The sequence below is a fragment of the Aythya fuligula genome, chromosome 4 (genome assembly GCF_009819795.1).
Source record: "Aythya fuligula isolate bAytFul2 chromosome 4, bAytFul2.pri, whole genome shotgun sequence".
In the NCBI taxonomy this organism is placed as follows: domain Eukaryota; kingdom Metazoa; phylum Chordata; class Aves; order Anseriformes; family Anatidae; genus Aythya; species Aythya fuligula.
In genome coordinates, this window is record NC_045562.1 from 23,798,639 (window position 1) to 23,825,531 (window position 26,893).

The following is a 26,893-nucleotide window of genomic DNA, read 5'->3' on the forward strand; positions in this document are numbered from 1 at the left end:
GCCACGACTCCACTTCACTGGTTTTGCCAGTGCCAAGATTTCCAAGATATCTAACGACTTTAACAAAGGTTAGCCACTATTTCCATAAAATTTACAACAGACAAACAATGAAAATGAAGTGTTTTCTTTTTTTTTTTACTATTGTTTTTCATGTTCTAGAAAAATGTAACATGAGGTTCTTCTCTTTAATACTTATGCATTCCTTTTTTTTTTTTTTTTTTTTTCCTTCTCTGATCTTTCTGTTTGTACTTTACATTTTTTTAAACCCTAATCATACCAATTCTCTTTTTGGACTCTTAGCATTGTTCTTGGAAGCAAAGTGCTGGAAGTGATATTCCAGCTGTGGTGTTAGGAATGCTAAACAGAGGAGAGTTTCTCTCTTGCCTACAAATCCTATTTATACATCCCAATACGATGTCTATCTTTCTCTCAGTATTGTACCTACTGGTGCTCAGTTTTGTGATTCACTACAATCACCTAAAGCTTTTCAGTGGAACTGTAGTCTCTCTGCAGCTGATTCTGTAACATCTTACATTTGACCTTAATGCAGTTATTTACAATTTTTTTCAGAAAACTTATCCAGTACGTAAAAATCACTTTATATTCTGTTTCTGTCCTCTAAGATACTTGTAGTCCCTTCAATCTGTATGACGTGCAAATAGAATAAGTGTGATTTCCATTGCATCGTGCTGCTGTTGATGAAAATGCTCAAGAAAATGGCATCCTGGGAGGTAAACTTAGTATCAGTTAAAATTTCAGTCAATTTTCTGGACATGAACAATTATTTCAGAGCTCAAATGAGGAAATAGTAGCTCCTAGCAATTTGTGAAAAGGGGGCAGTTTTAAATGGTCATAAGCACAGGTGGTGGACATCAGCTGCCTTTTCACAGGTGGGCATGTGCCTGAATTCAGGCATTATTTGGATGTCAGAGATCTTTGGATCACTTTCTTTGGTTCTGTTTGATGAGACTCTTTGTCAGAAAATCACTAAAAGTGTGTACACAAAACAAATTTGTAAATGTGAAGATGTATTTTATTGAGACAAAAGCTAAAATATGGTAGCTTTTGAAATAGAAATTCAGATCTGTTTGGTATCACAGTTTAAAGTGAAAATGAGTGATGAATCCTTTCCTCCCCCTTCCTTGTGAGCCTGATATGTCTCAATGACATTCTTGGTTGCAGTAAGCAATGCAGTCACTGCTGGGTTCCCTGGGCAAAGCTTTTACAGCCATCTCTAAGGCTCGGCTGGCAGCGTGCTCCTTTCTCCTTTTTAGGTTCCCTCGGTGCATACCCTGGCAGCTTTCCTGCCTGCCTTGTTTCGCAGCCACAGCCTGCCCCCGTTGTGCTCTATGTAAGCATTTGCCAAATGAATGTGCACAGTTGCTCACTGAAGCAATCTTTTCAACCTCCAAAAAGCTCAATTTTTCCCCATTAGCAGCAGCAAATGCAAGGCAAATGGACAACCCCCCTCTCCACAGCTCAGCTATACTCATCTAGGGCCCATATGTAAGTAGAGCTTACAGATAACAAGCGGTGAACCAATAACTGAAGCGGGTGCTATCCATCACAGTTCATGATGGTGTCTTAAACAGGCCAGCAGCCTCAGGAGTAGTATGTCATTTGGCAGATTAGGGCATTATTGGGAATGAACAGGTGTTCGGAAAACATAAAACTCTCGGTGTTGAGTATATAGCAATAGGCCTGCTTTGCTGGATAGCAGTGCTTGAGAGCCCAGCCAGACTGAACAGCCAGCCAGTAACTTTGCCTCTAAAACTATACTGCTATGAACATTTCACAAAGCACTACTTTAGAAAGAAGCTTTTCAGAGTCACTGGGTTATAGCTTGTTTTGACAATTGTTCAGTAAAGATAGCTGCAGGCACTGTGCTAGTCAAGGAAATTGGGACTGTGGTTTGAAAAAAAGGAGGTAGATATTGGGCTGTCCTCACAAATGTGAAGTGGCAAAAAATGCCCTGAAGATACTCATATAGTTTCCTCACATGCTCAGTTTTTCTGGCCAAGGATTTCATTCTTCGGTATCCCTACGCCCTTAGGTTGTCTTTATGGAACGGTATGTGGATTTGGAGGTGTCATCTTTATTTATGACCCCAAACTGATACTGTTACGCAATCAATTTCAGACATTCTCTTCTTTAGTTTTCTCTTTCTTCTCTGTTTAAAGCTCTAAAGTTATAATTCAGTTAGGAAGCGGTTTCAGTTTTTACTGCAATGTTGCCTGTCCTCTACTGCTCAGGGGTTATTTGGAAAGCGTGACTTTTCTCTAGTTAGATAGAAAGTGGACCACTAATGACTTTGATGCTTTGATAGGGCCTGAGCAGATTTGTCCTTTTTAAGATAAAAATGTGCCTCCCCCAGCACTGACACTATTCAAATTACAGGATATCTCTTTCTACATCATGTATTCAATTTTTAATGCAGACCTCTAATTTGTTAATGGTACTTAACACAATATGTAAATTAACACCCTAATGTGGGTATAGTTTTTTGTTTGTTTTTAAAACTTAGTCTCCCCCTCCCTCCCCCAACCCCCTACCCCCTGCTTTTCTAGATATAAAAATGTTGTTATGTGGTATTCAGAGAAAAGATTTAAATTCAGTAATGCTTAACAGGGGTATTACAGAAGAAACTAAACAGTGGTGGTGTTCCAACACTTTGCACGTCATTTTTTTCCCCTGTAAGTTTTATATCCAAATATAAGAGTATGCAGTACTTCTATACCTCCTTCTGTAAGACTGTTGTCTTGTGACTTCGGGCTCTCTAAGATGAATTCACATTTATCTGTGGCGTAAATTTTAGCGTGTTTACTCTTTCAGAAAGAAGAGTAGTCTGAAGTCGTGTAGCAGAGGGCAAAATTAGAGTTCTGGCATGCATAGTATGTCTTGAGTGACTTGTGTCTGTTTTTACTTGCCTGTATCCACGTTACTGAGTAGACCTGATAGCACAATAGAAAAGATAGAAGTGGCGTTTATGTTTACTGTCTTGTCTGTCTTGTTTTTTTTTTTTTTTCTTTACACATTCTAAGCATGTATAATGAAATTCAAGACGCACACATGTATTTTGCTGTAGCTATTGCCTGGTGAGAAAGTTGCCTCAATTTACCATGGAAGTGTTTCTATTCATTTAAGAAAAAAAATCTATAATTTTAAACTCTTCCTGTCAGAGTGAACAAGTGATAGAAGATGATGTAGAGATAAAAACCTGAACATTATGCTTTATTGTTTATTTATCTATGAAATAGACTACTTTCTGTGTGCAACTCTACTAGAGAAGAAAACTTGTATTCTACTTCATAATAAGTTGCCATATTTGCTGGTTTGATTTAGTGCTTTATACTCCTTTTCCAAGAAAAGGAGAAGAAAAATCTTTTTCTCTCTGAAGTAATTTTGTACTACTTGAATACATATGATCTATATTATATTTACATATATATAAAATACAAAATGACAGCAAGAACTACTTTGGACTTCAATTGCTGAGTCTTTACTCAAATGTCCTCACTCTCATTCTCTCATTTCTGAAATAGAGAGATTTTTCTATATACTATTGCACTGCAAAGTGAGTGGTAGTAAAGTGAGTTTCAATTACATATTTAGGATTTAAGATAACAGATTGGTAGTTTACTTAGATTTAATGGAATTACTATTTTATTAAATTTTCTACACCCAAATATTCATATATTCCAATGAAGACTATAATGAGAACATATCAGCAGTTCTCTTCAACTTTGTAGCATGTAGCTCATTAGGTTCCAGTCAGAGTTGATGCTTCATGAAGCCTGGGAAGGTATTTTGAAGGAAGTTCATCATTGTCAGGCAGTACTTAAATGAACTTGAGTGACCAATGTCCTATATGGAGTTGTTAAAACTAAGAAACTGAAAAACAAACAAAAAACCCCACTGTTTTTATAGCCTCCTTTGGTCAGACTCAGAAGGATGTGTATACCCTCCAAAGGATAAAAATCCCACCACTGAATGGACAGAACGTACTACTGACTGCTAATTATCCAAAGTTACGCACTTGTAGTTATTTAATTTAAATAAGATTTGAATAACTTTTCAGTCCTGGTGTTTTTTCAGTCATGTCTGACCTCACCACTTTTTGTCACTGTCACCCAGTTCTCTGGTCCAGAGACGTATTTCTTGCCTTTCCTGTATCTCAGAAAATTTAAACAGACTTCTTTGTAGGCGGTCATTATTCTCCATCATTACATTTAACAGGATTGATAACATGGATGTGTCATTATCTGTTACAGGGATATCTTTTGTGGTTTAGAATTTTCTGCTGTTTTACAGTGGATAATTTGTTTTTAAGTTATGGATATGTGTGTTGGTCTATTTATCTTGTTTGAACCCTGACATTTTCCATTGAACAAAACAGACACTATTACTCCCCACAAAGCTTGAACTGCTAGTGGCAAACAGTGGGGATAGGAAACCTATCTGCTCATGTTAACAGGTGTCTCACGAATGCAGGACTTCTATAATGTATTGTTATGTTATATTACAAATGTAGCAGTCTCATTTGTTTCCATAAGTTTCCAGGTCTCAAGCAGACATCTATTCAAGTGGAACACATTAACAATTCCAACCTAGAGTACATCGCTTTGCAAGTTTAGCAGCATATTTTCCCAGCATGTTTAAAAAGTGCCTGCGTTTTATGATTGTATACCAGTATTTCAGAGTAGTGGAAGTTGTACATTTTGTTTTTGAAGAGAGGATAAAAATTGAAGGAGGGGGAAAGAAATTAAATGGTCACTTTGTGCAACAGAGATAGAAGTGAATTCCAGAAATAACAGTTTATATGTAAGAAATTGGAAGAACAAGAAATGAAAAAGCTATGAAGTGAGATGAGATTTTTCTTCTTGAATGGCATTGGTAAGATGAAAAGAGGTACTAGCAATGTTGAAGTTGGATTGGGTCCTAAAATTATATTACTATCAGGATATAGCAGAAAACTTTCATTCAATAAAAGATGTTGTCCAGCTAGTGAACCTGGTATATAGCTAAAATCCTTTAATTGTGTAAGGCTGGAAGAAATCAGGGAGAATAACAAGAAGAAGACAGCATTACGAACGAGGGGTGTGTTTCTCTTTCAACAGTGTAAAGAAAGGCATTATGTGTTTTGGTAACTAAAACTTAAAAGATCATTTTTGTTCCCAGGAGGGATCTCTGTTAAGGGGATGTATAGATAAAATAAGACTGGTGTATAATTTCCAAGTTAGGGAAAAATGATCCTGTTTGTCTTGCTGTGCACTTAGATAAATATGTAAAATGGTGGGGCATACATATCATGAAGAGATGGTGGCTGTGCACGTATAATGAACAAAGAGAAGGGAAATTTATGTACTTATAACTAACAATGTACAACAATCTCAGTAGCAAAACTATATGGATGCACTTTTTAAATGAACATGCTTTAAATTCTAAAATTAAAGTTAATTTTTCTTTAAATTTTAAAGCTAATTAGAATGCTTGTGAGAGAACTTTGTTGCTTTTCTAGTTGTATTTAATTAATTGGTGGACTTCTAGGAGACAAATGTGTTCAGTTTTGCTTGCAATGACTGTTTCTTCCCTTTAAGTGCAGTAAGGTTTTCTTGCTTACATATCAAAAGAAACTATTTTTCTTGTATTCTCTTATTTTTTAATGGGAAGACTCCAGAGGAGGCGTTTTTTTGGTTTAAAAATAAAAAATGCAACCAGTGTACTCTCTGTTAGAAGAAAACAAATTCTTCTGAAGTATTCTGGCCCTTAATGATGTACATGTATTTCTGTTGTCATGGAAATAATTTTTTCTTTTTGAGTAGGTTTCTTTGTTCTGCTTTTCTTTTTAGTCTTCCCATCATTGTAAGTTTGGTTTTGTACTGGAAGTGTTGTACTTCATGGAAGAACAGCCATCCTTTCTTTATCATCCTTTTATTTCTCTTTTATGTCCGTTAGAATTTGATGCTGAAAAGTCTGAGTAGGAAACTAATATTGGCAGATATGAAGACACCAGGAGTGTATTTTACCATGTAGAAGCAGTTAGTCTGTCTGCTGTGAAAAAAGAGGTCATGATTTCAAGGAAGAATGAATTAGAAATAAATGAATAAAAATTGCATGACAAAAACGTAGCTCATCCCTTTACATATATGTGTGAATTGCAGAGTTAAGTTACTGATGAAAAAATACAGTTTTTATTGTCTCTTCTTTCATTGACTGAAAAAAAGATACTTGCTGCTACAAAAGCTTTTGTGCTTTTAAGAAAGAAAGTTATTTTTATTTATTTATTTATTTATTTATTTATTTATTTATTTATTTATTTTTCAGACTGCGTCTTTCTCAGTAAGAAAGGTGACTTAAACATAGGTGATTAAACACTATTTACTGAATAGAAAGAGAGAGGCACCCTATGTCCCTTCTGATCCTAAGACTGCTGAGGTATGTCAGCATTAATCCTCTTCAAGGTGGCCATGGCATGCTGCACAGAATTCCTATCTGTGGAGAGGTTCAGCACACCTTGGCACCTGCCACACTTTTAGAGTCCTTTTCCTCACCAGGCACCCACTAATCACTCAGCTAAAGGTGATCTTTTTTCCCACCACTAATTTCTCACCTAAAGAGTGTGAAATGTCCGCAAAGGACAGGTCATACATGTCAGAACATCAGGTAGGACCATCTGTACATCCTCTTGTAACATCTGCACATCCTCCACAATACCTGCAAGCTAGCGTAACAGGGCGTGGGGTGGTGTCATTCAGCGGCCACTCAGTCTAAGAATGGGCACTAGCTAGGGAGGCTTAGCAGGGTCAGCATAGACATCAGGACCACTTTCTCCTTGTTATAACATCTTCCAACATGGTTCCCACTACAACACTTTTGCTGTAAGTATACATTAAGATGAACTGACACATCGTAAGCATGTGATATCTGTGAAAATAAATAAACATATTTTTGTGCTTATTCAGAAGGAGAGTAAGCATGATTCAGAGTACAGAATTTCTGTCTCTACTGTGAAGGTATGTGTTACTTCTGAGACAGTGTGAAATGTTAAAAGGGATTATACTTCAGAAGTAAATTACGTAATGTCTCTTCTTCCAAGGGAGACTTTCTTCCTGTTGTATCTATGGTTGCTTTTGCTCTGATATGGTATTTCAGACCTTCTTCTAAATTTCTGGTTATAATGGTAGTCGTGAATGATGGCTACAGCTGAATTCCTAAGAGGTAGATCTTGCAGATGTGACACTATATGTTAATTTTACCTAACTGTTTGGAGGAAGGAAAATGTGGGGGAAAATTCTGATAGCTATAATTTGAAAAAGTGTGCTAATAGGATAGTATTGCCTTAAACTTTTTTTTAAAAAAGGTTGTGCAGGAGACTATTTCACACCTGTGAACATCTCATATTACTTCTTTCAGGTGCTGCTTGTTAAGTATACAAGACATTTTAGAAATGGTTAGAAAATAGTTTGTGAATTGGATAGGCATTCTATTAATCTAAAAGATAAATTCAGGAAGACTTAAAGAATCTTCATATTTTCAATGTATTGCTCGATGTAGGAAATAATGATCAAATTACTGTGACCCACATCTGAAGCGTTGATGGAAAAACAAAATCACTTGGTTTTCTGCTAGTAGGATAGATGTCATGAGCATAACAACAACTAAAGTTTTGTTCAGACAGAATTTTCTTTTTAAATTATACTTTGGACCATAATTCGAGAGAGAGGCTAGAAAAAAATTCTTTAGAGTCTGTAGTAAAAATAAGTGTTGGATTTAAAATTATTATATTTATCCAAGGATTCATGAAAACATATTTTTATTACATTTTATTTGGCCAAATTTCTAGAAGAGATTACAACTCTTCCCTTGTTAAAATATTGCAGTTTAATCGGTACAAAGAAGTAATAGATGTATTATATCTCAAATATTTTAGAATTTTCTCAGGAAAGGAGATGGTTCAGGAAATATATTTTGTTTTGGCATCGTTTGTTGGCTTGTTTGTTTGTTTTGTTTTTGATCACCTGCTTTTACTCTCTTCATGGGATCTTTTTCTTTTTTGGTCATCTGAAAACTGATCTGCAATCCATTTATGTGATTTAGTTTTCCAGATTAGGAAGATCCTCTAATCATGTTGTGTTAACCAATTGCAATTAGAGTTTGCAAAGGAGTCCTAGCTTGAATACCACCTAAAATGCACGACTTCAGAAATGTTTTCTTAATCTTTCCTTTTCCCCCAAGCTGTGCCGTTATAGTGTTGCTGTGTAAGAAGGATATTGTATGCTACTTCAATCCTTTCAAAGGCACTAAGTATATAACAGAGATTAAAAAAGGGATTAGAGGATTCAGAGAGTTTGCTGAACCAGCATCATTAAATCAGTGCTCATGGAAGATATTTATAAACTGTTCTTTTGTAGCTTGTGAATGCATGGTCCATTTTAGTTATGGTTTCTAAATCTTTCTCTGATTTTCTAGGAATGATAAAGGGGTGGGGTGAGAGATGTAGCGCAGCACTTCACATACCGTATGGTCTGTTAGGACATGATTTACATGCCTTTTGTTTGTTGCTGGGCATCCATATTGCCAAAAACCCTAATTTGTTGAATACTTTGTAGCTAAATAGAACTACATAGGAGTGTGTGTGGCTTATATATTTGTGTATCTACATACATGTGTATACATAGAAAATGCCTACGAAGTTCTGTTCAGATACATAAAATATATACATATATTCATATACATATGTATATACCTATATGCATATGTGTATGCATGTTTTATGGATGTGTCCTCTCTCTCTTCTAATGCAGGAAAAAACAGATTACAACTAGTGAATGTCTATCACTTTCTTAGCAAAGTTAAGTTTTGTTTTTATTTAGTTTTGTCGTGACAGTTACTTTAAGAGAATGACAATGATGTCTGTTTAAGACTGCTTTTGTTTGTCACCTATAGACCATCAGAGAGAGTGATGCATTGCTCATTAGAGGATATACTAAGGAGTAAAAAGCTTGCTGGTAAATTGTTATAAGCACAGTTCAGCTTGCATTATTTTGCGAATCACTGATTTGTGTTATCTCCAGTTTTAACAACTATATACAAGCAACTAAACTTGACCTTGAAATAAAGCATTCAACATCTAGAATTTTTGTCAGCTTCACAATTGTCCAAAAACCTTGAGCTTTCTGTGCCAGTGGGAGGACTCACCCAGCAGGCTTTTGTTTCTCTTTTTTCACATTACTGTTAATTCCCCCCCCCCCCCCCTCCCCTCACCCCCTCTTTTTTGGCTGTTTTTCTTATTCCCTTCAGCTCTTGGATGAAATGGATGCAGTTGGAGGGAAGGCCAGTGGTAGTGAAAATGTAGCTGGCACCTACACAAAGAATCTACTGTAACTGCTCCTTAGCCAGACCTTGAAGTAAAGAGTCCACAGTTGGGCATCTGAACTCGTTAGCAACCAAATATTTACTGCCTCTACAAGGACATCTTATTTGTTGTATTATGAATATTTTTTCTTTCTCAAACTTATATTGCATAAAGCCCGGCTGAATCTTCCATAAAATGCTGTATTAGCTGACACGACAACTCTCTGAAGCAAAATGACATCCTCAGCACCCTGCCTGTGCTTCCCACACACTTGTGATGTGCGAATGGTCTTAGATGCATAATTTTCATTAGTGTTTCCATGTGGTTCATTAGAACCCATAATGCGCTTCTCTTTTCCTGAGAAAATCATGACTATATAGTAGAAAAAGTCTCAAAAGTGACTGTAGTATTTCTTTTCAAATGTGTGGCTATATATTTTAGTTTCAAAAAAGCAACTGTCAGAACATAGTTTGAGATTATATATTTCATTTCTGTGATTTCTGAGTATCTCTTGAGGGGAAAAAAATAACAGCTTTGACTGCTTGGAAGATTTTTATTTTTTTTTCTCTATGGACTTCTGATTTAAAATCTGGCGGTATCATGGTATCATTCATAATTATATTTTGCATTTATATTACGTCACACAACTTTTTACTCCAGTACATAAAAAGCCAAGCATTGGTAATTCCTTGTTATTATTCTTATGTCTTGTGATATCAGAAGTCTTAATTGCAAAGGTTTATAAAGACTGTTTTTGTGTCAGATAATGTGTAAACAAAAACTAAACTACAACTAAGAAGTCTAAATTACAACTTGTAGAATGACAGAGATAACTTCAACCGGTCCAGGGTACTGCAGGTGTTCTATTATGTAGCTTAGTCTCTTGGTTCTGTGGTTTGTCTGTTTCACATGTTCAGAAGTTTGGCTATTTCTTCTGCATTGTTTCATGTAGAGAAAGCATAGAACCTGAAGTGTAAAGCAGACGGAACAGATGAGCATAAAGCTAGGAAGACAAAGGTAAAAGAAGTACATCACAAAAAGCAGTGCATCACAAAATTATATAGATTAATCTTTTGCTTTATGTAGGTCATGAGGTTGAGTCATAAGTCTGAGTCATTTAGACTTAAACTAATATATATATATATATTTAACAGCATATGCCCCCCCATCACTAAATGTAGATAAACTCTTCCATTTGAATCTTGTAGGCAGGATATGGGTAACAAAGAGTGATCCTTAAGATAAGGTTTAAAGAAGAATTATGTTTTAGTGCTAACTTGAAATTTGTTGCTTACACTTGAACACACCAAATAGTGATGGAAGTGAAGGAGCATGAATTCAGCTGGAAAGATCACAGAATCACAGAATCGTCTAGGTTGGAAGAGACCTCAAGATCATCAAGTCCAACCTCTGACATAACACTAACAAGTCCTCCACTAAACCATATCACTAAGTTCAACATCTAAATGTCTTTTAAAGAGCTCCAGGGATGGTGACTCCACCACTTCCCTGGGCAGCCCATTCCAATGCCTCACAACCCTCTCAGTAAAGAAGTTCTTCCTAATATCCAACCTAAAACACCTCTGATGCAACCTGTCCTGTCACCAAGCACGTGGGAGAATAGACCAACCCCCACCTCTCTACAGCCTCCTTTAATGTACTTATAAATAGTGATAAGGATGCCCCTGAGCCTCCTTTTCTCCAGGCTGAACAAACCCAGCTCCCTCAGTCACTCCTCACAGGACTTGTTCTCCAGACCCGTCACCAGCTTTGTTGCCCTTCCCTGGACTCTTTTGAGCACCTCCATGTCCTTCTTGTAGCAAGGGGCCCAAAACTGAACACAGTATTCGAAGTGCAGCCTCATCAGAGCCGAGTACAGGGGACAATCACTTCCTTAGACCTGCTGGCCACACTGCTTCTTATACAAGCCAGGATGCTGTTGGCTTTCTTGGCCACCTGAGCACACTGCTGGCTCACATTCAGCTGACTATCCACCAATACTCCCAGGTCCTTCTCTGCCTGGCAGCTTTCCAACCACTTATCTCCAGCCTGTAGCTCTGCTTGGGGTTATTGCACCCCAGGTGCAGGACCCGGCACTTGGCCTTGTTGAACTTCATACAGTTGGCCTCAGCCCATCGGTCCAGCCTATCCTCCTGCAGAGCCTTCCTACCCTCGAGAAGATCAACACATGCACCTAACTTGGTGTCATCTGAGAACTTACTGAGGTGCACTTGATCCCCTCATCCAGATCATCGATGAAGATATTAAAGAGGACCGGCCCCGGTACCGAGCCCTGCGGAACGCCACTAGTGACCGGCCTCCAGCTGGATTTGACTCCATTCACCACGACTCTTTGGGCCCAGCTATCCAACAAGTTTATAACCCAACGAAGCGTAAGCCAGTCCAAGCCACGAGCAGCCAGTTTCTTGAGGAGAATGTTGTGGGAAATGGTGTCAAAAAGCTTGCTTAAGTCAAGGTAGACCACATCCACAGCCTTTCCCTCATCCAGCAAGTGTGTCACTTTGTCACAGAAGGAGATCAGGTTCGTCAAGCAGGACCTGCCTTTCCTAAACCCATGCTGACTGGGCCTGATCATCTGGTTGCCCTGCAAGTGCCGCGTGATGACACTCAAGATAATCTGCTCCATGAGTTTCCCTGGCACTGAGGTCAAACTGACAGGCCTGTAGTTTTCCGGGTCTGCCCTCCGACCCTTCTTGTAGATGGGCGTCACATTTGCTAGCCGCCATTTGACTGGGACCTCCCCTGATAGCCAGGACTGCTGATAAATGATGGTAAGTGGCTTGGCCAGCTCCTCCGCGAGTTCTCTCAGTATCCTCGGGTGGATCCCATCCGGCCCCATCAACCTGCATACATCCAAGTGCAGTAGCAGGTTGCCAAACATTTCTTCATGGGTAGTGAGGGCCACATTCTGCTCCCCATCCCCTTCCCCCAGTTCAGGGTACTGGGTAACCAAGAAAGCAACTGGTTTTGCTGCTAAAGACTGAGGCAAAGAAGGCATTAAGCACCTCTGCTTTTTCCTCATCTTTCGTAACTAAGTTCCCCCCTGCATCCAATAAAGTCTGGAGATTCTCCTTAGTCCTCCATTTTGCATTTATGTATTTGTAAAAACATTTTTTGTTGTCTTTGACGGCAGTCGCCAGATCGAGCTTCAAATGAGCTTTGGCCTTTCTAATTTTGTTCCTGCACTGCCCCGTAACATCCTTATAGTCCTCCCGAGTGGCCTGCCCTCTTTTCCAAAGATTGTAAACCCTCTTTTTCCTTCTAAGCTCAAGCCACAACTCTCTGTTCAGCCAGGCCAGTCTTCTTCCCTGTCAGCTCGTCTTTGGGCATGTGGGGACAGACCGCTCCTGTGCCATTAAGATTTCCTTCTTGAAGTCCAGCCTTCCTGGACTCCTCTGCCCTTCAGAACCGCCTCCCAAGGGACTCTACCAACCAGTGTCCTGAACAGCTCAAAGTCGGCCGTCCAGAAGTCCAATACAGCGGATTTACTGGTCCCCTTCCTGGCTTCTCCAAGAATGGAGAACTCTACCATTTCATGGTCACTCTGCCCAAGACAGTTTCCAACCACCACATCTCCCATCAGTCCTTCTCTGTTTGTGAAGAGAAGGTCTAGCAGGGCACCTCCCCTGGTAGGCTCACTAACCAGCTGTGTCAGGAAGCTATCTTCCACACTCTCCAGAAACCTCCTAGACTGCTTTCTCTGGGCTGTGTTGTGCTTCCAGGGTATATCTGGGAAGTTGAAGTCCCCCATGAGAACAGGCACTGACAATTTCACAACTTTTGTCAGCTGCCTGTAGAACTCCTCATCAGTCTTCTCATCCTGGTTTCGCGGTCTGTAACAGACCCCCCACCAGGATGCTAGCCTTGTTGGCCTTCCCGCTGATCCTAACCCATAGGGACTCAACCTTATCATTCCCAGCCTCAACTTCCATGACATCAAAACTCTCTCTGATATAGAGAGCCACACCACCACCCCTTCCATGCTGCCTGTCCCTTCTGAAGAGCCTATAGCCAGGCATTGCAGCACTCCAGTCATGAGAGTGGTCCCACCACATTTCTGTGATGGCAACCAAGTCGTAGCCTGCCTGCCGCACGATGGCTTCCAGCTCCTCCTGTTTGTTACCCATGCTGCGTGCATTAGTGTAGATGCACTTCAGTTGGGCCACTGCCTTCTCTCCCAGCCTTGCCATTGTTACCCCTGGCACAGCTCTAACAAGCCTTGTTTCAGCCCCGTCCCCCTTCACACCTAGTTTAAAGTCCTCTCAATGAGCCCTGCCAGCTCCTGGCCCAGGATCCATTTTCCCCTTAGAGATAGGGACCCGTCTGTGGTCATCAGGCTGGGTGCCAAGTAAAGCGCCCCATGGTCAAAAAAACCAAAATTTCTGTGTTGGCACCAGCCTCTGAGCCATGTGTTTATCAGGTGGGCTTTCCGTGTCCTCTCTGTACCCCTCCCTGCCACCGGAGGGATGGACGAAAACACCACCTGTACTCCCACTCCATCCACTAACCGTCCCAGTCCCCTGAAGTCCCGTTTGATGGTCTTTAGGCTTCTCTCTTCAATGTCATTACTGCCAGCCTGGACTATTAAAAGAGGGTAATAGTCAGAGGGGCGAACCAGGCTGGGAAGCTTCCTGGCAATGTCCCTGACCCTGGCCCCAGGGAGGCAGCAGACTTCCCTACGGGTAGGGTCAGGCCGACAAATAGGTCCCTCTGTTCCCCTGAGAAGGGAGTCGCCCACAACAATCACCCTTCTTTCTGTCCTGGTGAAGGCAGTCCTGAGGCGTGGAGTTGACTTCCTTGCCCTAGGCATCCTCCTGGGAAGACTTTCTACCTCTTCCTCAGCTACTGGTCTTCTCAACCTCCAGGGCCTCAAACCTGTTGTGGATGGGCATCTGGGAAGGTGGGGCTGGTGGGGGAATGCATCGCCTGCGATGTCGAGCAGGGACCTGTTTCCATTCCTCCTCAGCTCCTAGGTCCCCTGCCTCTGCCTGACAGCAACAGGGCAGGGGGTCCACCCCCATTTGGGGTGTCTCACCCTGGGGCCTGTCCTTCAGGCCATGCAGGGAGTTGCTCCACAAGTCTATCTCACGCTCACACTCTCTGATATCCCTCAACCTCTCGACCTCCTCCTTGAGTTCTGCAGATAAATAATATCTTTCATCAGAGTGTGTCAGCAACATGCACCTAAAAATCATTGGGAAGAGGAGACAAAGCAGAAGCGTTCGTAGTAACTAACTCTTACATACATGTACATCAGAATGTAGATTTTGAAGCTGTGTCAACGTGGACTTTGGTGTGCATAAACCACAGAAGTCAAGGGAATCTCAGAGCTTCTCAGCACATTAAGATATGAAATCTCTCAGCAAACTTCATTACAGCTTTAATTAATTTAAAGATTAAAAAGCCAGAAGGGACTAGTGTGGTCATCTAGACCAAAATTCTGCATAATGCAGGAATCAATCAGAGAATTCCTATGATCAAATTAAACCATAATGTAACTAGGAAAATATTAGATCTTGATTGGATCATTTATCACGAAAAAAAAAAATGATAATAATAATAAAAACAAATCAATCTTCACAAATTTCTCTAATGTTTTAAAGAAAAAAAAAGATTTTAATTTGCTATGGATCTGTCTTTCAAATTCCAGCAATATTGATTAACATGAATAGCTTTCAATTAGATCTATTTCCCTGCAGATACTTTGACTGTAATGTAGATGCTCCTTAACCTTTTTGTTAAATTTACCAGACTAATTACTTTGAGGTTTAAAAAATGAAAGGATGTTTTATGGAACCATGTGTGTGACCATTTTTGGAAGTATCTCCAGTTTTTATAGAAGCAACTTTACATTGCTGACACCAAAAACTGTATGGGATATTTCAATAATTTTCTGTAGTAGGGGATAATAGAATAGAATTACAGTATGGCTGAGGTGGGTGAAAACTTCTGGAAACTGTGTAGTTCAAGTTTTCTGATAAAAGCAGCGTCAACTAGAATGTGTATATATGCTACTTTGTGAAATGTTCTTGGAACATCCAATACACACAATACTGTTTTGATGGAAAGAGCTCTATTGAAAGATCACAACACTGTACTTATAGGATGGCCTCCAGTTTTGAAAGGTGATGCCAACAGCGAGCTGCTGTTCGGCCGTGAATGTACTCAAATGTTCAGTTAAAGTATAATTCCGATTATTCCTATTTAGAGTGCCTGTGTTGGAAAATCTAGCAATTTAGAGTACCTTATGTTTAAAAGTGGTGGTGCTGGTGGGGTGTCCCTGAATTCTGCTGTCCAGCATTCGTGTTCTGTCCTCCATCAATCTCTTCTCTGTTGGCATCTTTTCAGTTTATGGTTTGAATAACAATGTCCTTTGGAAATGTGGCTTACTATTCTTGTTCCTAAAGGTTTTACTTCACACTTGGCCTATTAAAAAAGGCATCATGTTCCTGTTTTTATCTGACAAAGTGAGTCAAGAATCTTAAGAATCTTTGGGGATAGTATTAGCAGTGTTAACTCTTTTTAATTTGGAATTTTTTGCTTATTTCCAAAAATAAAACCTTACTAATTACAGTCATGGAACACATATAGTCAAAAGTGAAGGTTTTAAGATATAGTTAATACTATTAATAGTTACAGATAATAATCAGAAGTGTGTTAAGACTGATTCAAAGGTCCTATTAATCAGTCTTTTAGTATAATTTTCCTCTTGATTAATAAAGCACATAGAAAAGATTTAAGTACTGAGAGAAACAAATTCTTAGCTATTGTGTTTTAAGGTAGGGTGTCATAAGTGGTGGTGAAAGAGTTTCTCACTGAAGAAATTTTTTTTTTTCAACCAGATGAAATCTTCTCAAGTGTTTTTTTTTTTTTTTTTTTTTTTTTTTTTTTTTCCTGAACACGATAATTATGTTAATATCTATTAGTTTTGAACATAATAAAGCCACATGCAAGGACATCCCCTTCATACCCTACCCTTCAATAAAATCCCTGCTGCTAGAAGCATTAGGTTAAAGAAAGATTTAAAAGGAAATGAGAATAAGGATGTTGAAGGCTGTCAGTTGTAAAATCCAGACTTAAGCAAAATAGGAATATAATAACCTCTTTAACCTCTTTTATGGTATTCTGCATTTGAATGTCACTTCTTTTTTCTCTCTGTTTAGCAGTCAGTGATTGATACTAGTCAGAATCTGAATATTTCTTTAAGTAGCAATGGACTTGTATCAAGTGAAGGCCTGTTCTGAAATGTCTTTAGATTATATTTCTTTGATAATGGCCTGATTTAAATTGCTACTCTTTTCATCTGGATGAATATGTTTTCATTTCATTAAAATATTTTTTGGGGATTAATAGAGCTATACACAATACCATAACTGGGATGATCAACAATATTCAACCAAAGTTACATTTTTACCTTCTGCTTCCTTCCTTTCTCTGTTAACATACCATTTCCCTACTAATTCTGATAATTTGTCATATCATTAAGTATTTCTCCTTTCCCCAGACACATGCATGAATGTCTGGCATGAGTTAAACTCTGGGATGGACTGTGTGCTATTTATTTGACAAGTACATTGTGAAGTTGTAGATAAGAAATTGGCATCCTAGAATGTGTAATTGGACAAATCTTAAAGTTTTCAGTGCTTCCACTAAATCTACTCTGTTGGGTATCCAAACATGAAATCTCTTGTTAAAGTATTTTATAGTTATACTAATATTTTGAATACAAAAATAGGAATATTAATTGTGGCACACTCTAAATATCAAATTTGATCATTACATTTTAATTATTCTGTGAGACTTTCACAGATTTCCCTAAGCTGATGCCTAATTTTCATAAAATAACTACTACACGTGTATCTGTGTTAGTGTTTTGATTCACATCAGGAGTGAGTTTTCAAAATGAAAGCCCTGATTTTCTCCACCTGCTGTATTTGGGCTCGTATCATGGAATGTCCTCTGAGACCATAAATTAGATTGTTTTTCATATAATAAAATCAGAGCATGCTTTTCAGGAGCGTACTTAATACCTCTTAACACCTTAGGGGCAATGAATCCATGGGACCAGTCTGGAGTTAGTCTGAAGTTAGTTCCCCTGAAATGGGCAGAACTGGTATTGCTTCACTCCCCAGATCCATCCAGCTAAACTTTGCAACTTGCTCATGCAGTCATGGGCAAGGTGCTACAATGCAGCTGGGATAACTCTAGCTGGCTTTTGATTTTTCTTTCTCGGTTATTGAGGTAGCGGTATTAGCAACATAAATAACATCATGCTTTTTAAATAATATTTTCATGTGTTGATCAAGACATCATTGCACCACAGCATTATTCTTATTATGTAGTTGGAAATCAATAGGATTAAGGGATGGAGTGATAAACTGATTTGTAGGCCATATAAAACTGGGAGTAAAAGTCAGGTGTCTTGTCATGCTGTTTAAAGCTGTAAGTGCTCAACCACATTTCATAATATCATAATGGATACCAGGGGATCTGTTAATGTCATCAGCTTCCAATTATTCTCTTGATTAACTGTTTATTTAGTCTCATTATACAGTTGGATGTTCTGTCTTGCTTTGCTGCTTACACATGGCATGGGTGTCCAATGATCACTTGCACCAGTAATCTCATCTCATACTAGGAAGGAATTTTAGGCAGTCATCTGCAGTTCCTACCAAAATAACTTCTTTCCACACCAGAAGCATGCCCAGCAAGAGGAAGCTAGCAGCTTTGAGTGGTTTCTGGTTATGCTTTTAATGTACCTTGTACATCACTAGTGGCAAACGATTTTCACAATACAATGAAGAATGAAAGTCTCTGTTGATATACCTTAGTTGCATAAAGTTAGCATTTTCTGTTTTTTGTTGTTACTCTTAATGCTTGCAGAACTCTTCTGCTGTTTGATTTAGGATTAACACCTAGTCATAATTTCACCTGCAAAGGTTCTCAGAACAGTTCTTACATGTCTAGAAAGAAAGACTTATGTTGTACAGTGAATATGTCAATAAAATGCAGCTAAATGTGAAGGAAGCTGATATAAAATCTCTCTCTCTGTATGGATGGCAGTTAATAACACCTGAAACTTATCAGAGTCCTCTTAAGAAGGAGCTTCAACACTCATGTAGTTTGGAGGATTTGATCTTTACCAGGTGAAGCTCTTAGTGCCATTATTGTATTAATATATGTACAGAAAAATTGATCATTGCAAGGGGGAAAAAAACACACCTCAAAGCCATTATTTGACAGTGCTGAGTTTTGCTTCACCAGTCACTGTGATTTCAGCTTAACTTTTGATACAAAAATGCAGTCTTTTTAGGAAGTGAAAAGTCCCATCATAAAAATCAAGGTGTGTGTGAACCTGATATGAAAATGAATACAGGAACTAGATCAAGGATTCACTTAACCCAGCATTTCATCTTCTTGTGTCCCAATGCAGATACTCCTGGAAGTAATACAGGACAAATAATATATATATTTTTTTTCTACAAAATATTTCTCTACCATCCAATAGCTGGCGCCTCAGGGATCTTCTGATCCAGAGGTGCATCTTCAGATCTGTGATTTTTTGTGATCCAGATTCTCATTTCTCTCTCTTTTTTTTTTTTTTTTTTTTTTTTTTTTTACCACTGTACCCTGCTGCAACAATGTCCACAGTTTAACTACATGCTGTGTTACTACACCTTTCTTTTCTTCTGTCTCCTTTTTTTTTTTTTTTTTTTTTCAGCCCTCTCCCTTTATTGAACTAAAACAAGTTTTTCTTATTTGCCCTTCCTATGTCACTCATGATTATACAGATATATGTTGTATCCTCTTCCAATTAGTCTTTCTAGCCTATTTTCTATTTTGGATGCTTTTAAAATGTAAACAATAAATCATTATACAATTGTGTAAAGGAACAAGGCTATTTGGTGTCATAAGCAACCTATAGATTCAATTATTGCAAACATCCCTGTTAAAGATGTTGGTTATCTCAGTATTTGGTACTACCAACAGGAAACAAACTCTAGAAGAAAGTACCAGCATAATAAAAATATTCTCCAGACTTTTTGTAAATATGAAGATTTACTAATATTTATGTAAGAAAATGCATGAAAAAGTGCCAGTAACATTGTTTAAGTTAGTGGATGTTTGTGTTTTGCATGTGTATGGGATTAAAAGAATGCAGTGCAGAGAGGGAATAAAAGTCATGTTGTCTTCTAGACTTGTTCTCTTCTCGAGACAAGTTCCTCCATTCCTCTTTGTTTCTGTACAAAACTCCTCATTTTTTCCAACCCCAGGATTCTGTCAGATCATATATATGCACATATGACTACACATATGATCTTATATATATATATACACTAATATATATATATAATATATATATATACACTAATATATACATACTATAATATCTCTCTATACACACACACACACATATATGTGTGTGTGTGTGTATAGAGAGATATTATTATTATTATTATTATTATTATTATTATTGTTATTATTGTTATTATTATTATTATTATTATTATTATTATTATTTTCCCAAAAGAGGTGAGGGGCTGGAGAGATTGAGGTAAATGTCACTTCTATAGCAGGGGAGATTTGCACAGATCTTCTCTTAAAAAAAATAAATATATATGTATATATATTTAATCTGAATGAACAAATTATTCAAATTATTCCTAGAAAGGGGGAAGACACCGAGATGCTATGATGTCAGAGCACTTCCATGTGTATAGGCAGTGTCGATGTGTTAAGTTCGAGACAATCAATTAGATCTGAGTGCTAAAACTACATTGTTCTTCAATTAGTCCAGAAAATAGAAGCCTAGAAAGGTCAGTTAAGAGGGGAAAAGAGGGGTAGAAAATGCACTGGCTGACTAAATAACTATGCATTAATTATTTAATTTATATATAGAAATGTAACTTAATATATAGAAATTATTCTGGTATGAATCATTTTTAACAGGTTTATATATCAAATTTATCCAAAACTTTTTTTTTGTTTGTTTTTTTGTTTAGTGACATAGATTGACCTATTGCTTCCTTCTATTTAGGCAGCATGAAGAAAATGAATGAGAAAGTTATCATTTATATGTAAATAGGAATTTTCAGCCATAGTAGTTTTTATTTGTGGGTAAGTTTTAATCACATTTTTCCCCGGAAGGATGAGAAGTGCAAATTCTACAGAAAAAGTGTAAATTGTGTTCTCATTGCAGTTTTGGTGAAATGATGAGACTTTAAAAATGTTACATTACCCATAGACTAAGGTACAAAAATGCTAATTTATTGCTAGACTGCAGTGTCCAATTTGCATTCCAAATCAGACTGCAGAGCTCCCCAAATGAGTAGGTGCCCTCACAGTGTATTTAACCTATGATTTTCCTGAGTAAATTCATAACTGTGCATATTTCTATGTGCTTCCTCATGTACACTCACACATGTGGTGCTTCACCATTTTAAGAAGGTCCAATTTTTTAACAGGGAATTCAAGTGTACGGATAATTTTGGATATTAGCAATCAGAGAAAGAATTGGTGCAAGCGTTGTTTTAAATCTGAGCCACCACCGAATTCCTTTTTATTGCAACATTGATGACAAATAATATATGGGGTGCATATAATTTGCAGTGATTAATATCGTACTAAATTGTGCTTGCATGTGTGTATAAACACCCACATGCGTACAAAATGATAGTCTTATAAAGAGGTTTTCTAGGATATTAAAAAATAAGTGTAATAGTGTACATTTGTTTTTAGTTCCAGATGATATCGATATGTGAGAAGGGGGAAATGAAGAGTCGTATTATTCTTAAATGTGCTGATACGGGAGGGGAGAGGGAGGGAGGGAGAAAGAGAGAGAGAGAGAAAGACAGACAAGTAATACAGCATAAAGAACCCACAGGCATCTGGGCTTTCCCACTTCTGTAGCAAATAGGGGGAATTATGGGTTGGTGGTCTGCTTCACGTTAAGAGGGCACCCCTCCATCTGTTCTCAGTACAGTCTGTTTCCAATTTAAAACACAGATTTCAATGCAAACCTCAATCTCTTTTCTCCATTTTATATGCAAAGTGAGGTTTACAAATCGGTGTCATTGCCATAAGGGCTCAGACCAAATTTCCCCCCAAAATTCACAGGCTGTTCATTTGAATACCTGCTTACAGTGGTACACAATGGGCAGCTTTGAGAAGAAAAATTGATAATCTTCACGGAAGAGTAATTTGAATGAAATTACACTTGACAGCCCGTCTCCAAGCAAACAAGGAGAGTGAGGGAGCCTTAGCTAAGCTCTGAGGACTTGCCTAAGCCTCTGCTGTTGGAGCTTCCCAGGGAAAAAAAAATCCACACTTTTTCCTACATCTGACTGAAGCTTTTGATTAATTCTGTGTAGCTGTTTCTAGTGAAGAAAGGTAGCCATGGAAGAGAATATGGAAGAGGGACAAACACAGAAAGGTATTGTGATAAAATTGCTTTCTGTTTGTGAGGAGATAATTATTTTGCAGTTCCTTGTTTGCTTTAGCAGCATGCTGTAAGGTTAGTGAATATCCTTATGTGGCAGATGGGGAAAGGTTGCCTTTTTTTTTTTTCCCCTGTATCACTTACGTTCATTTATCTCTCTGCAGTAGCACCTAGCATTAATATAGTGATTGTCATCTTATATTTAATATTAAACAGATCTAAACATCAAATTTCACATTTATACTTATAATTTTGCAAGCATTTGGTGCAGACTGCCTGCCAGACCAGTCTTTGTTAACCTTCATTTATTTCATGTTTTCACGCTTGTCTGGCTGGGTCAAGGGAGCCTAGTGTGAACTATGAGAGAGCTACTCACACAATATTTGGAGCTAGTTGCTGTTGAATATCTAACAATGTAACCAGTATTTACACCTTGAATGAGAATCCAGTCTGAACAAAGACATGGGATATATGTTGTATATAGTTAGGCAGTACTGATATTTCTCTCTGCATTTTTTCCACTTTTGTTTCACTATGTGTTGAAGCAGCTTTGCTATTTACATTGTGCAAATTTGGATCTTGTTGAATTTCATTTTGCACATTGCAGCTGAAATTGCTTTAGCAAGATGTACGTAGCACATTCAGAGCATTTCTGTTCTAAGGTTTCTAGTCAAGTTGATAATAACTGAACACAAGGGGATGTTAGCACTTAAAGATGCAATTTAAGGTTATTGCTGATTGTTTATTAATTTGTGAATCTCTGAAAAACAGTGTTCATAATGTCCCTATACTTAAATGCTATTCTGTACAAGAAGCATTACAGTCAAAGGAATCAAGATTTTTTTTTTCTCCTTTCACTTTAGTGCAAGCACAAAGGGTAATCCTGATGAATATTTGCTACATTAAATCATGTATGTTCTTCATTTTACATTTATTTCCATTTCTGAGGAGGATTTAAGAACTCACCAAGGTGGTTAATATAAATTGCCTGCAAAGGCATATTTTTCTGAGCTGATGACATACTCTGTTTTCTACTCCCTGATCAATCTGCTTGCTACATGTAAATGTCATGCTTTCTCATTATAAGTGACCCATTTAGACAGAATACAGCTTTGGATTGTTTATGCTCTTAATTTTGTATAGATGCACGGTACATATAAAGAGAACACTAAGGGTAAATCTGCACCCTTGGTGCATGCATACTTATATATAAATAGATTAGTATCTGCAGGTGATTTCAGCAGTTCCTTCGGTTAAATTTTATTTGCAAATAGCAGACTTAATGGGAAAATAAAACTTTTCTGCATATAAAATCAGTGCTTTCATTACATGTTTGAATTACTTAGGTTTTCATTTAGAAATTGAAGAAATGCTTTTTTTTTTTTTTTAAGTCTGAAAGACTTTTTTTTTTTCTCTTTAGAACAAGTAAATCCAACTGTTTGATCACTGAATCAAAATGTTTCATTGTTATTGCCTGAATAAACAGTGTGAAATGCAAAGTTTCTAAATCTTAAGGGGGGGAAAAATCAGAGAAAAAAAATGAATCAATTTGTATATTAAAAGCACATGTTATTGATGAACTGTGTCCTCATTGTTCATATGGTAAGCAGTTGAATGACCAAATAGCCAGGCAAAATGGTGTGATTAATAGTGTGATTACAACAGCTAACACTACTTATTCTGCCTCCCCTCCACCCCCCTTCCCATTTACAAAGCCATGTGTTTCGCCTTTTTTCCCCTTTATTGGTACCCAGCTGTCATCATGGACAGTGACAAGAGAATGATAAGAGCTGACAAATTATATTTCTTCCTTACTGGTGTGGAAGGGGGTACTGCTTAGTTGCTGTCACCATATTTGTGAACCTGTCATTTCAACCTGTCGTGTTCCTACTTTGGATTCTGATGACTTTTAAAATGTATTTAGAGTTTGAAGAAAATGTATGGTTTAGGATCAAAAAGAAAAATTCCTGAGAAATAAATATGGGGGGATGCTTGAATGCAGATGTTGGAATTTTAGCAAAGTATAGGGGATGATCATGAAATCATGGATCCCTTTAAGGTTTGAACTTTTGTACTTGAAAAGTGTTGACTGTTGACTACTTGATACTCCCCTCTCATAGTGCCTGTTTTCTGCTTTTACTTAGCATAATCTATCTATTATGTGTTTTACTGATATCTTTAGTATAGTTCCAGACTAGTTCTTCTGACTATAGTGCCCTAAGAACTTTAATTCCTATGTTCTGATTTTCATCCTTCTGCCATTTTGAGTGGAACTGTTTGTTTCTTTCTTCCTTCTCTGCTTCCTACAAAATCAATGGGAGTGTAAATTGCCACTGCTTACCAACTCCTGTGCTCTTCACAGCAGATGTTTTGAACCTCCCACTGAACAGCATTACGTCTTCCTAGCAGCCATGATGAAAGTGAATAGTTTGATGCATTTCATAAATATGATAACGATAGTTCTAATAAAAGCCTTGCAGTTTCGGGAGTCTTGTTATTTTACAGTATGTTATGCAATAAGATATTGATATGTGAAAACATAATTCTTACCATAGTGATTCCAAATAATGATTTTCTGTCTTACACAATCTCTGTACATTCTAGCGTTTAACACTTACAATTTGTTTATGGCTTTAACTTGTAAAATTGTCAGCTGGGGAATGTATCACATCTTGTTTCTGTAAATAATGCACTACTGGAAATGATACAGTTCAAATAAGGATCAGAAATCAGAAAGTGACCTATTTTTTTTCCACCGATATTTCCTTATATTGGCCTTGGAAAATGTTGTTTCTTTTTGCATCAGTATCCTTCATTTGGTAAATGGAAATAATGCTGAAATAATGCTGTTGTCCAGCAGTTTTCATGTGTGAGACTGTTAAAATCTAAACCACGTATAATCTGTATTTATACTTCTGCTTTAAAGTATTGGACTTTTTTTTTTTTTTTTCCTTTGTTGGTATCACTTTTTTTGGTTTGTAAGACAGTGCAGGTCAGGGAGGACGTTTCAAATATATTTTCTAGTCAGCTATCTGTAGCTGTCCAAGAAATGAAGGTGCATAGAAAGTCTGGATGAACTGTGTGCTACAATATGCTAAAAATGCTAAAATATTCTAAGAAAGTAAAAAGTCACAACATCTCAGAAATATCAACTTGTTAACAATTTCCATAACACTGACATTATGCTTCATGCCTAGGAACTATAACTTTGATTGCAAATTTGCTGTCTGGATAATCCAAGATAACTAAAGCCTGTAATTTTGGTGACTGGCTTATTATTCAGAAATGATCAGGTCGACTTAGAAGCATAAGTTTAAGTCATGTCTTTAGGGATGCATGCTAATTTTGAAAATCTCATGCATAAATTAGCATGTGTGTTAGTGGTAGGTCTCAACTGCCAGTGTCTGAAAGACAATGACGTCAAACTGTCAGCTATGCTATGTGGAAAAAGCTCCAGCTCCTGCAGAACAGGTCCTCCCTCCACGAAAGCACTGAGTGCAATGATGTTCCCCACCCCAGTCATTCACCATGATAGAAAACTTCAGAGAGCAGGCACTGTAATTTTTGCATTGTGTGGCACTTAGCAGTGTGGAGTTTAGAGTTATTCTCACTACATATCTATTTCAGGAGAAAAAAAAATCTATAGCACAGCAAAATATACACCACTTGAAAACAAATATGCTTTTTTATGGCTCATCCATAACTTTAGTAGTTTGAATTCCTTTATAAAATAAACTATTGGGAATGGACAGAGCATCTATGTTTGCATAGCAGCAAGCACAGGGAAGAGATGATTTTATTTTAGCTTTCTTGGCTGTAGCATACCTGACACAGATGGAAAAGGTTACACTGGTAGCATAGAGAAGAAGTACATAATCTTATTGTGACAGGTAATGGTTGTATACTAGAATTAGTGAGTTAGCATTTGGTCTGAATTAGTGATCTCAGTGGATTTGCAGTCTATTACCAAAGCTCTTTTGGTTTGGTCCACAGCATGCCAGTGAAGGAGAGCTTTAAGCAGTTTCAGAAGAATGTCATGGAGTCTAGGGTGCTATCTCATTAGTGTGTACACACATACTCTGTTTCATGAGAAAGTCATGAGAAAGAGGTTAACTGCTTCCTTTTACTCTGGTATATGGAGTGAATTAGTAGGATAATATAAACATACTGAAAGTGACTTTTATTTCCTATTCAGAAATAAAATAACAGTAGAAATAGTCAAACCATTGCTGACATCCTTTGCAAGTTAGTCTTTTAAATCTTTTTACTTCTGAAAGAGAGTTGTCATCCAGTTTTTCATTTGACTACTGCTCTTAAGTAGGTTAAAACAAAAATGAACAAATCACAATATTTGGCACTTTGATTTTTGTGGGTGCCTATATTTGTAAATAAAACCAAAGAGTTAATTTCCATCCTGTAATGTAAATGCTAAACAAGTGTGAGCCACTCTTGTATCTTCAGTTAGATTCTTATGTTATTAGCACTCTGTTTGGCCTTCTAGGACCTCTGAACTATAATCAGTTTTACAAGTAATTTTGAAACTTTTATATATATATATATATTTAATTTGGTCTTATAAGTAGCAAGTACAAGAATTTTGCCAGGTGATATTTTTCATTCAAAACGTGGATTTGCACTGCTTCTTGAAGAAAACCTGATGGGCAGAGGTCAATTTCTCTTTCCTTTGGGAATATGTTTTAAGATCTAAGCTTGTGTTCAGGCTGTATTTTTACAGGTTCCTTCAGAGTAGCATGGTCTTAACTTTCAACATATTTATTAACCTGCTCTTAAAAATGTATGTGTGTGTATGGTAAGAGTCAGATAAAATACTCACTTGACAATTGCAAAGCCACTAACAGAGTAATTTTCCTTCTTAATCAATGTTAAATATGGAAGAAAATTTTAGCATCTGGCAAAGTCACTCATTTATATTTCTTGATTAATACTCCTTAGTGGTTAATCAATTATTTTTATTAAATAAAAATGCCATGACATCATTCAATATGAATTTGGAATTAATTGTTCTAAAATTGTACGTTATTCTCCTTTAATGTGATAACTACTGGATACATTACTTA

General features: G+C 37.4%; 1 protein-coding gene across 1 annotated transcript in view; it reads left to right on the top strand.

Annotated features, from left to right (window-relative positions):
- Nucleotides 1–21,257: 21,257 nt before the first annotated feature.
- The window catches only part of GPM6A (glycoprotein M6A), a 111,592-nt gene continuing 105,956 nt past the window's right edge, over nt 21,258–26,893 (top strand). Inside the window, exon 1 of the mRNA XM_032187288.1 lies at nt 21,258–21,809. Coding sequence (XP_032043179.1) covers nt 21,773–21,809 — 37 coding nt within the window. The 5' untranslated portion in view covers nt 21,258–21,772. The remainder of the gene's footprint in view (nt 21,810–26,893) is intronic.